This window comes from Plecotus auritus (assembly GCF_963455305.1).
Source record: "Plecotus auritus genome assembly, chromosome: 13".
NCBI lineage: Eukaryota > Metazoa > Chordata > Mammalia > Chiroptera > Vespertilionidae > Plecotus > Plecotus auritus.
In genome coordinates this window covers 30,428,598-30,440,729 of record NC_137779.1, presented here as the reverse complement: position 1 = coordinate 30,440,729, position 12,132 = coordinate 30,428,598, and the positions used below count along the sequence as shown (strand labels likewise).

The 12,132-nt window shown below is 64.2% G+C and overlaps 1 protein-coding gene across 18 annotated transcripts in view; it reads left to right on the top strand.

Moving 5' to 3' along the window:
* The window catches only part of NCOR2 (nuclear receptor corepressor 2), a 158,761-nt gene that overhangs the window by 86,215 nt on the left and 60,414 nt on the right, over positions 1–12,132 (top strand). For all 18 annotated transcript variants that reach the window (XM_080650540.1, XM_080650549.1, XM_080650545.1 and 15 more), the window contains 3 exons: positions 1,784–1,962; positions 5,310–5,364; positions 7,366–7,464. In XM_080650540.1, the coding sequence (XP_080506666.1) occupies positions 1,784–1,962; positions 5,310–5,364; positions 7,366–7,464 (333 nt within the window). The remainder of the gene's footprint in view (positions 1–1,783; positions 1,963–5,309; positions 5,365–7,365; positions 7,465–12,132) is intronic.

The following is a 12,132-nucleotide window of genomic DNA, read 5'->3' as shown; positions in this document are numbered from 1 at the left end:
TCCTGGGGATCGAGCCCACGACCCAGGCATGTGCCCTTGGCCGGAATCGAACCCGGGACCCTTCAGTCCGCAGGCCGACGCTCTATCCACGGAGCCAAACCGTCCTGGGCTTTTCTTTTTTCTTTTTTTAATAAGCCAGTCAGAGAAAGACACGTGTCACATGATCTCACTCATAGGTGGAATCTAACGAACAGCATAAACGAATGAACAGAATAGATCCAGAGGCATAGAAGCATGGAACAGACTGGAATCGAGGGGGAGGGGGGGACGCGGGGTTGGGGTGCGGGCAAGTGATCAAACAAAGAACTTGTACGCATATGTGCATAACCCATGGACGCAGACAGTTGGGGTGGTGAGTGCCTAGGGCGGGGGGGGGCGGGGCAGGCTAGAAGGGGTGCGGGGCGGGAGGGCAAGGGAGACATATATAATACTTTCATTAATAAAGAACTCTGAGGAAAAGATTTAAGAAAAAAGAAATAAAAACCATGTATACTTTAAACTTATTTACTTACATCTTTCTAGAGAAGTTGCGGGGCGGGGAGGGGAGTGAGAGAAGAACATCGTTGTGTTCTTACACGTCTTGTTGCATTCATTCATTGGCTGCTTCTTGTGTGTGCCCTGACCGGGGATCGAACCTGCGACCTTGGTGAATCGACCTTGGTGAATTGACCTTGGTGAATTGGGAAGAGAGGGAGGAGCCCTGGTCGGCAGAGGAGGGGGTCCTGCCGGTGCCCGTGGCCGTGGCCGTGGCCCCCAGGGCAGCCGGGAGGCTCAGGACTCCCAAGGCCCCTTCTCCCAGCTGGGTCACGGTGCGCACACACACACACACACACACACACACACACACACCCCAACACCGAGCAGAGGGTCGGATGGGGGAGGCTGTGGCCTGGCTGGGTCTCTGCCGGCCTCTGGAGGTGGGTGATGAATGGCCGGGACGTAAGCCCGGCTGAGTGGCCACCCCAGTGCATGATGGGTGACTCCCGCCAGGCCTGATCCCAGGTGGACACGTGGGGGGGCGGGGGGGCAGTTGGATGCCAGGGCTGGGCAGTAAGTGGTTCTGACTCTGCCCACAGCCCTGCCCCCCTCCCCCCCCCCCCCGTGCCCTCTGAGCCTGAGTGGCCAGGCCCACGTCCTGAGCTCACGTGGCCCAGCCACCCGGAACGTCCCACGGTGGCTTCTGGCGCCTGCAGTTCCCGTGAACCTTCCACGGGCGGACGGGCAGCTGCTGCTCTCGGCGGCGCATTGACAGCGGGGCCCCCTGCAGGCCCGTCTGGGCTGCCTTCTCATTTTCTCTTCCTTTTTTTTTTTTTTTTTAAAAAAATATATTTTTATTGACTTCGGAGAGGAAGGGGAAGGGAGAGGGAGAGAGACACATCCACGATGAGAGAGAATCATGGATCGGCTGCCTCCTGCACGCCTCCTACTGGGGATCGAGCCCGCAACCCAGGCCTGTGCCCTTGACGGGAATTGAACCCGGGACCCTTCAGTCCGCAGGTGGACGTTCTAACCACTTAGCCACACCGGCCAGGGCTGGGCTGCCTTTAAATCTCCCTTCCCCCAGCACGGGCTGCTATTATTTTTTTCTTTTTTCACTCATCATTCTCTCTCTCTCTCTCTCTCTCTCTCTCTCTCTCTCTCTCTGTTTCACATTTTCCCACTCTCACCTGGAACATCCCCCCAGCCTCCCCGCACATCACCCGGGTCCCCGTCCCCGTCCCGGTCCCGTCCCTGGCGTCGCCGCGCGCTCGCTGACCGGGCCTCTCCTCCCGTCTCCCGGCAGAACCTGGAGAAGCAGATGCGGCAGCTGGCCGTGATCCCGCCCATGCTGTACGACGCCGACCAGCAGCGCATCAAGTTCATCAACATGAACGGGCTCATGGACGACCCCATGAAGGTGTACAAGGACCGGCAGGTCATGAACATGTGGAGCGAGCAGGAGAAGGAGACCTTCCGGGAGAAGTGAGCCGGGCGCCGAGGGGGCGGGGGTGGCTGGCTGCGCCCCGCGGGCCCCTGGGCCCTGCCCTGGCCCAGCCGGGACAGTGACCACAGACTGGGTGGCCTAGGCCAGTGGTCGGCAAACTCATCAGTCCACAGAGCCCAATATCCACAGGACAACGACGGACATTTCTTTGGAGAGCCAAATTTTGTAAACGTAAACTTCTTCTAATGCCACTTCTTTATAATAGACTCGCCCAGGCCGTGGTATTTTGTGGAAGAGCCACACTCAAGGGGCCAAAGAGCCGCAGGTGGCTCGCGAGCCGCGGTTTGCCGACCACTGGCTTAGAGCAGCAGGAATTCATCCTCTCAGTGCCGGAGGCCAGAGGTTCAAGGTCAAGGTGTTGGCCGGTTCCTTCTGACTTCAGAGAGAGGAAGGAGGGGGGGGGGGAGAGAGAGCCGTCAATGGTGAGAGAGAATCACGGATCGGCTGCCTCCCGCCGCCCCGCACTGGGGATCGGGGGCGTGTGCCCTGATCGAGAATTGAACCATGACCTCCGGGTTCGTGGGCCGGTTCTGGCTCCCTCTGGGTTGCTGTCCCGGCTTCCACGGTTTCCCAGCAACGTCTGTCATCGTGGCTCGCAGCCTGATCACCTGTCACTCCATCTCCTTTCGTCTTCACGTTCCGCACCCCCCCATGTTCTTGTGTCTCTTAATCCAACCCCCTCCCCCACCCCCGTGAGGCAGGAGGGTGGGAACTGAGGCATGGGCTGGGACAGACGGCGCCCGCCTAGCTGCTGGCCTCCCCCTCTGCCCGCTGGCCTCCCCCTCTGCCCGCTGGCCTCCCCCTCTGCCCGCTGGCCTCCCCCTCTGCCCTCTGGCCTCCCCCTCTGCCCTCTGGCCTCCCCCTCTACCCGCTGGCCTCCCCCTCTACCCTCTGGCCTCCCCCTCTGCCCGCTGGCCTCCCCCTCTGCCCGCTGGCCTCCCCCTCGACCCGCTGGCCTCCCCCTCGACCCGCTGGCCTCCCCCTCTACTCTCTGGCCTCCCCCTCTACCCGCTGGCCTCCCCCTCTACCCGCTGGCCTCCCCCTCTACTCTCTGGCCTCCCCCTCTACCCGCTGGCCTCCCCCTCTGCCCGCTGGCCTCCCCCTCTGCCCGCTGGCCTCCACCTCTACCCGCTGGCCTCCCCCTCTGCCCGCTGGCCTCAACCTCTACCCGCTGGCCTCCCCCTCTGCCCGCTGGCCTCCCCCTCTGCCCGCTGGCCTCCCCCTCTACCCGCGCAGAAGACCTGTGGGCCGGGGAGTTCCTTTAAGGCGTGGGGCCGGGCCTGGGGCAGTCTCCGGCCTTCCCAGGGTTGGGGGTTGGGGGTCAGGGGCCGGGACAGGTCAGCCAGTGCGGCGGACACCAGGACTTGACGGAGCAGGAGGAGGGTCCCGGGTCCCCCGGATCCCGCGGTCTCCACAGGAAGCAGCGCTGTGGGGAGCAGCTGCCGCGGCGTGTTTAGGGTTTAAGCTCCGAGACAGAGAAGCCCAGGTCCCCGTGGCTCCCGCTAGGTCCTCGCAGTCACGGACGCTCGCCCCACCCCGAAGTCACGCCCTCCGTCCTGCGTAGGAGCACGCGACACGTTCCAGCCAGTGAAGCCACTGGAGCCGTCAGGGAGGCTGCTCGTAGGCGCTGCCGTGGCACGAGGCATTTAAATCCCCGGTGTCGCGGGCGTGCCTGTGGGTTTACGGCCCAGGGGTGGGCAAACTTTTTGACTCGAGGGCCACCATGGGTTCTTAAACTGGACTGGAGGGCCGGAACAAAAGCATGGATGGAGTGTTTGTGTGAACGAATATAAATTCAAAGTGGACGAGCGGAGGGGAGAGCAAGAGAACCGGATAGAACAGCCGGATCCGGCCCGCGGGCCGTAGTTTGCCCACGGCTGGTTTACGCCGTCTTTACCAAAAAAAGGTGTTTCTGGGTCACCCGGGGGCCGGGCTGGGCCGATGCCGCCGGGACCCGTTGGGTGGCCCACGTCTTTCCCGGACTGGGGTCCTGGTGGCGGCTCGTTTTCAGTGGGATGGGTCACGCGTGCTCAGGGCCTTTGACAGTCAGGCGTGGGTGGTGTAGGGCTCCGCCACTCCCTGTCTCTGAGCCTCAGTTTTCCCATCTGTAAACTGGGTGAGCAACAGCGCCTCGCTCTTCAGCTGTCGCGAGGCTCCCAGTCCCGGTCGGTTCCTGGTCACCGTTGACCAAGGTCACACCTGTGCATTGGCGGGGAGGTGGACAGGTGACCTAGGACGTGTCCACGCTCCATTCCTGACCTCCTAGGGGCCGCCTCCGCTGGAGAAACCCCCGCAGAAAGGATTCGGGGGAGCGGGGAGGAAATGTCCCGGGGCAGGGAGCGGGAGGGGCCAGAGCCGGTCTGTCTGGAAGAGGAGGGCGTTTGGGCTGCGGCAGCGTCGTGAGCCGCCTGAGGCGAGATCCCAGGCGGGGAAGCCGGCCGGCCACCGAGGCCTGGCTTCCTCCGGGAAGAGAGAAGAGGCCATTCCGGATTTTCCGGTGTCTGGTGGGGAGCCGGGGAGGGGCCCGCTGGCCTCCCGCCCAGCCATCTGGAGGGCCAGGCGCTTGGCCCAAGGCGCCCTCCTGGGACCCAGGGCCCCTGCCTCTCAGGCAGCCTCTTCTCTCCCCCAGGGCGGCTGCGGGGCACCGTGTGGGGACAGCCGGCCAAGGCTGGGCCCGGGCCAGTGGCTCCACCCGGCCTCCCGGGGGCCTGGGCGGCCCTGACCCACATCTCCGCCCCCGCCGGCCGGCCGGCCGCCTGCTCCCGGGGCCCTGCCGATTCGGCCTGGCTGCGCGCTTTCCCAGTAATAGCCCGGCTTCCCAGGAAGCCAGTTGGTGGGGCGCCAGCTCCCGCCACCCCTCTGGCTGCAGGCCCTTCCCGCCCGCCTCTCCGAGGGCACTCGGAGCCTGTGCTCCCGGCCCGTGTCCTCGCTGGGGGCAGCCCGTGTGGGCCGGGCGCGGCCGGCTTCCCAGGCCCGGCTGCAGAGAGAGACAAAAGCAGATTTAAAAAGGGGGGGGGGCGGGCGGGAGCCCCACCGAAGAGCCGCATGCTATGTCCTCATTTTTCCTGGAAGCCGCCTCCAGCAAGACAAACAAATATATTTTCAAAGGCGCTAAAGCCAGTGACTCACTCCCAGCAACGCCCTCTCGCAGCCCTTGGCCCGCCCGCCGCCCTTCCCACCCCCCCCTGGGTTAATTGCTCCGAGTGGGGCGGTGCCCGCCCGGCCGGGCCAGCGGAGATGGCAGGCTCCCGGGAGCTCTGCGGCTGCCCCGCCGCCGGGGAGCCCCCCTCGGCCCGCTCTCAGGCCCACCCCTCTCTCCCCGCAGGTTCATGCAGCACCCCAAGAACTTCGGCCTGATCGCATCATTCCTGGAGAGGAAGGTGAGTCACGCCCGCCGGGACACCCTGTCCCGCACCCCACTGTGGGCATCTATTCCTGGGGGGGGGGGCAGCCACTGGGCCGGGCGAAGGGCCCCCTCCCCACCTGTGGGGCGTCTGCCCAGAGCCCCTTGCTCTGCGGGCCCCATCTGTCAGTCCTTTCCCTCCTTCTTCCCTCCTGGGAGCGCAGCCACAGGCCCCGCCCACACCTCCCGGGCCCACGGGGCGGAGCTGGGGCTGGGAAAGCCAAGGGGAGGCAGCGCCTCGTGTTGTGCGTGGCCGCCAGCGTCGTGATGATCAAGGCTTTATAGACCAGAGTGGCGTTCTTCCTGGGGCAGGACCGAGTGGCTTTTCCCAGCCCTCTGATACTCACGGTGTGTTGACTGTCGCCTGATGCCAAGACAGGCACGTGGCCTGCGAGTCCCCATCCCCTCGGACACACCTTCCCCTGGCACTGACTCTCGAACCCCACTTCAGGCCAGGCAGCCGGGGCGGCGTCCCTCTCTGCCCCCGGCTCCCTCTGGGTGTCCCCAGACGTAGTGAAGCCCCCCCGGGTGCCGCCCAGAGGCCCCTAGTTCATGGGTGGATGCTCAGCCACATAGCCACACCAGCTGGGCATAACGTGTGTTGCTTTTTAAATTTTTTTTTTTAAAAAATATATATTTTAAATATATTTTATTGATTTTTTACAGAGAGGAAGGGAGAGGGATAGAGAGTTAGAAACATCGATGAGAGAGAAACATCGATCAGCTGCCTCCTGCACACCTCCTACTGGGGATGTGCCCGCAACCAAGGTACATGCCCTTGACCGGAATCGAACCCGGGACCCTTCAGTCCGCAGGCCGACGCTCTATCCACTGAGCCAAACCGGTTTCGGCTAAAAAATATATTTTTTTAAAATATACTTTATTGATTTTTTACAGAGAGGAAGGGAGAGGGATAGAGAGCCAGAAACATCAGTGAGAGAGAAACATCCATCAGCTGCCTCCTGCACACCCCCTACTGGGGATGTGCCCGCAACCAAGGTACATGCCCTTGACTGGAATCGAACCCGGGACCCTTCAGTCCCCAGGCCGACGCTCTATCCACTGAGCCAAACCGGTTTCGGCTAAAAAATATTTTTATTGGTTTCAGAGCGGAAGGGAGAGGAAAGGAGAGAGAGAGACACATCCATGATGAGAGAGAACCATGGACCAGCTGCCTCCTGCACGCCCCACACTGGGGATCGAGCCCGCAATCCAGGCCTGTGCCCTTGACCGGGAGTCCAACCGTGACCTGGTCCATGCTCAACCACCGAGACACACCGGCCGGGCGCCCCCTCCCCACCACCCTTGTTTTTTTGTTTTTGATAATTTTTATTGATTGGGTTTAGGGAGAGAGAAACATGGATGCGTTCTTTGGTTGATTCCTGGGGTAGAACCTGCGACCGTGGTGTATCGGGACGACTCTCTGACCCACTGAGCCACCCGGCCAGGGCCGTCCGCTGTGTCCCAGGACGTCCTCTGACGGGGCCCCTTTGGGCAGGGAGGGGGTGGGGCTCCGATCTAGGTCCCCGTGGGAAGACCAAGGCAGGGAGCAGACGGAAACGGATGTTCCAGGAGATGAGAGTGGCGCGGGAGAGGGTGTCCGTCTGGACGCGCGAAGCTTGGGAGAGGTTGTTCAGGCCCCAAATCTTAGGGGAAAGGAGGCCGGGGTGAGAGGAGGGAGACCCCAGGCAGACCTGGGGGGATCTACATCTGCCCGCCTGTGGCCCCTGTGTGCACGCTGTCCTGGGCACGTACCCACTCACTTGATCCTGACAGCGGCGAAGTATGTGTTATCAGCGTCCCCCTTTTTCCAGGCGAGGAAACTGAGACACAGGGCAGGTAGCCTGGTCCCGGTCACGCAGCCGGGGCGTGGAAGCGGCGGGATTCGAACCCAGGCCTGCGGCTCCCGGCCGCCCACTCGGGCCGCCCACACGGCGCACGCCTGAGCGCCTTCTCCTCTCTCTCCCCCCGCCTGCAGACGGTGGCGGAGTGCGTCCTCTATTACTACCTGACCAAGAAGAATGAGAACTATAAGAGCCTGGTGAGACGGAGCTACCGTCGCCGCGGGAAGAGCCAGGTGAGAGGCTGGGGCGGGCGGCGTGCCTCCGGGACCGTTCCCAGCATGCTCAGCGGCGGCCTTCCTCCTGTCGGGTCCCCCTCCCTGGTGACGGGGACACCGTCTCTGGGGGGGCGTCTGGCCTTCCCCAGCAGCAAGGAACGGAGCTGGGAGAAGGGGCCTTTGGGTCCACTCAGCCTGGAAAATTCTAGAACTCAGCTTGGTAACCCAGGGTCAAAGGCTCCATTCTCTGGCCTGGCTGGTTTGGTGTGGCTCCGTGGATAGAGCATCGGCCCGCAGACTGGAGGGTGCAGGGTTCGATTCTGGTCAAGGGCACGTACCTACTCAGTGTGCAGGCTGGATCCGTAGCCCTGGCCGGAACCACGCTAGGGGCAACCCATGGATGGGTCTCTCTCCCATCGATGTTTCTCTCCGTCTCTCCTTCTCCCTTCCACTTTCCTTAAAAATCAGTGGAAAAATATCCTTGGGTGAGGATTAACCAACAAACAAAAGGCTACACTCTGAGAGCTGGAGCTGAGCTCCCAGGCTGATGTGGGCTGGCCCGCAAATTTACCATTTTACTTTATTTTTCAAAATTTATTGTATTGATTTTAGAGAGGAAGGGAGAGGGAGAGAGAGAGAGACATCCATGATGAGAGAGAATCGTTGATTGTCTGCCTCCTGCCTGCCCCTTACTGGGGATCGAGCCCGCAACCCAGGCGTGTGCCCTTGGCCGGAATCGAACCCGGGACCCTTCAGTCCGCAGGCTGACGCTCTATCCACTGAGCCAAACCGGGCATGGCAAACTTAGCATTTTAGAAACATGGTAACCGTGTTGCATGCTTATTTTAATGCACGTTTGGAAGAAGGAACACCAGTCCTGCATCCTGTGACTTTTCAGACTTCGCTGCTCAGGGCGAGACTGAGGGGTTATTTAAGTTAGAGCAGCGCCTGGCGCACTCCGGCCCTGCCACCTGCTTCTGTGAATCAAGTTTTATTGGCGCGCGGCCACGCCCACTCATTTGCATAACGCCGTGGCAGCAGTCCTGAGGGGATCTGCAAAGTCTGGGAAACCTACCAGCCGCTCCCTCACAGGAGAGGTCTGTCCACCTCTGAGTTAAAGGAAAAGGAGTTGGTTTAAAAAAAATAATCAGTCAAGCCCTGGCCAGTTTGGCTCCGTGGACAGAGCGTCGGCCTGTGGACGGAAGGGTCCCGGGTTCGATTCCCGGTCAGGCCCAGGTTGCAGGCTCGATCCCCAGTGGGGGTGCGGGGGGTCATGCAGGAGGCAGCCGATCCATGATTCGCTCTCATTATTGGTGTTTCTATCTCTCTCTCTCTCTCGCTTCCTCTCTGAAATCAATAAAAAGTCTATTTAAAATAAGTGGATAAAAAGGAAGGGTTAAGTTAAAAAAACGGAATCGTTAAAAAAGAATTCAGTCTCTAACGGTAAAGGTGACGGGGTCACTGGCACCCATGCAGAGCGGGGTCTCGGAGGTGACGTGGTTGGGAGAGAGGGAAGCGGACAGATTTGTTCGCAGAGAATCAGTCCTGGGCCATCTTGGGATCCCCCGGCGGGAGGAGGCGGGTTTGGGGAGCCGAGGGCCGTGGTAGGAGGGGTTTGGGCCAGAGGGCCTTGGGCCGCGCCCCTACCTCCCGGCCCCTGCACCCCGAGATTCAGCCCTGATGCCCGGTGCCCTGGAGGTCTGGGCCGTGGTCTGAGCATCCTCCCTGAGGTGAGTCAGCGGCTGAGGCTGGGCCGTCCCCGAGCCCTGGGTGGCGGCCCGGCAGTTTATAGTCCGTGATTCATGGACGAGGGAGGGGGTCGAGTTATCTCAGCCCGTGGCGAGGCCCAAGCTCAGCGACGCCGTGGCCAGGGGCTGGCCTGGCTCTGCAAACCGTCGGCGAGCCCGGGCGAGGCTGAGGCCGGCTGGTCAGGCAGCAGGGCCCGTCCCCGAGCCGGCAGTGACGGCCCGGCGTGGCCTGGCCATGGGGGCGCCGTGCTGCGGAGGGAGCGTGTCCCCCAGGGTGAGCTGTCTGTCGCTGGGCTGGTCCGATGGGACGTGGAGGGGCGAGGGGGCCGCTGGGGAGGGGGCTCGTGGCTCTGTGGCCTGTGGTCGTCTTTATCCGCGGAGCGGAGCGGGTGCAGCGTCAGGAGACCTCCCTCCCGGGCGCCCAGCCCCGGCTGCCCCTTCGGGACCTGCTGGAGCCGCCAGGGAGGGGCCGCTTCCTCCCTCCAGGCCAGCTGGCTCCTAGGCCTGCGGCTCGCTCGCTCGCTCTTCCTGGCGCCCCTGCAGCCTCCTCACGGGGGGGGGGAGGGGACACCACAGGCCCCTCACCCCCAAGTCTCCTGCTGGTTTGTGGGGTGATCTCTCTTCTTCTGTTTCCTGTTTCTCTGTCCCCATCTCTCTCTGTCTCAAATGCTCGCTCACGTGCGCGCGCGTCACACACACACACACACACACACACACACACACACACATATACACACACACGTGTGCACGCCCCTCCCTCCCTGGGTTCTCACTTTCCTTCGTCTTTCCTCCTCTCCCCATCCCGCTTCCCCTGCACCCCAGCCTCCTCTCCAGCTCCCCACTGAGGGATGGGTGACCTTGTTCCGCTGCCGGGGCACCCACAGGCCGCCTGCGTGCGGCTGGGACAGCGTGACCGGGGAGGTGTTCCAGAGCAGGGCACCACGGTCCCCGGGGGAGGGGGGCAGCTGCGTGCAGTCGGCTGGCGCTGGTGCCGGGCCCGGCTGCCCGCCCCTCTCCGCGTCCAGGGCTCCCCAGGTGAGGTCTGTCTGGGGCGCATGTGACCCGCCAGGAGGGGCCGGGTTGTCTCCAGGTCGGGCTGTGCTTCTCCCTGGTCTTGTGTCTCTCCCCAAAACGACCTCCCGGGCAGGAATGGGTGTCCAGTGGGTGGGGGCCGGTCCCCCGCTTCCCTGGCCGCCAGCTGCAGGAGGCCCCGCTTCCGCTCTGCGGGGGGCAGGCGGCTGGGCTTGGGGTGAGCAGATGTTCCCAGCTCCCCGCCCAGTTGTGTGCTAAGTGGGAACAAGCCTATGGGAGGCCCCCCAGATGCGTCCCAGGGAATGCTGTTCTCGGGGAGGCAGCTGGTGGGGGCCCCCGGGAGGCGGGAGAGGCCGGACCCTGGGACCAGGCACGCAGGGCTGCTGTGTTCGCGAAGACAGACACCGCCTCCTCGTGGGCCGTGACAGGGTGGGGAGGGGACGGGGGGAAGGGTGGCGGGGCGGGGAGCCCACATCAAAGGGAGAGGGACAGGGACCCCGTGAGCCCCACCCAGAAAACCTGAGGGGGGGTCTGTCAGACCCCAGGGGGCAGGAGGCTGCCGGCCTCCCTCCGGGCATCGTGGCTGGGCTGCCAGGAGGGTGGCGTTCGTGTGGAGCTGTGTTGGAGTCCGGTTGTCGGCCTTTGCGATGTCACCGCTCCAGGTGACCCCACGGAGCAAGGAGGCCCCCGAGCTGACCCCGCGTGGGAGTGGGCCGTGGCCAGTAAGCCGCAGGCCTGTTTCTGCTGGAGCTGGAGGCGGCTGGGAGGGAGGCAGGCTCTCAGGGAGCTGACCCCCAGGCTTCCCTGAGGAGGGTCGTTCGGCTCAGACGGGCCAGGCAGAGTCCCAGGCAGGGCTGGGGGGCCGGGAGGCTGGGGGGCAGGGAAGCTGGGGGGCTGGGAGGCGGGGGGGGGGGCAGGGAGGCTGAGAGGTCGAGAGGCTGGGGGGCCAGGAGGCTGAGAGGCTGGGGGTCCAGGAGGCTGGGGGGCAGGGAGGCTGGGGGGCCGGGAGGCTGAGGGGCCGGGAGGCTGAGGGGCCGAGAGGCTGGGGGACCGGGAGGCGGGGAGGGGGGGCGGACAGGGAGGCTGAGAGGCCGAGAGGCTGGGGGTGGGGGTGCTGAGAGGACGAGAGGCTGGAAGGCCGGGAGACTGAGAGGCTGGGGGTCCAGGAGGCTGGGGGTCCAGGAGGCTGGGGGTCCAGGAGGCTGGGGGTGGGGGCGCTGGGAGGCTGGGGTGGGGGGCAGGAGGCCGGGAGGCTGGGCAGCTGCCACCGGGCCTCGGTCGGAGCCGCCTGTGTTGGCCGCGGGGTGCAGACAGTGGGCTGCGAGGATAAGGCAGATCCCAGGGGGCCTGGAGACCCCAGCAGCCTAGGCCCTGAGGACGGGGCTCCGGGAGGGTGGCCGCTGGGAGGGACAGCAGGAGACGCTTCGGAGCGAAGCCGCAGTCACTCGGGGCTTCCTGGCACACACAGAGGGGGCGCGGGGCGGTCTCGGGAGACGCCAGGCTTCGCCCTGCGGTCGGAAAGCCCCTGCCCGGGACCCGTTGGGCTCCTAGCTGTGCCCCCGCCGGCAGGCGTGACGGGTAGAGCCGGCAGCCACGTGGCCAGGGCATCCCCTCAGCCCGCCACCGCCTCTCCCTCCTGGGTCCTCCTGGCCCGACGCCCGCACCTGCCCTCGGCCTCCCACGCGGACGCGGACATGAACGTGGACGTGGCGAGGGCGCGGGGCTGGAACCAGCGGGGAGCGCCTCTGCCTGCTCCCACCGGCTGGGCCCCGGCTTCCTCCGTGGCTCCCGGGCGGTTGAAGGTTCCGCGTATGCCGGAGGGGTTTTGGAGGTGGCGGGAAGGGGCTAGTTCAGGGGCCCGGCTACAGTCGGGAGTCAGCAGTGACGTGGGGGTGGCGGGGGGAGA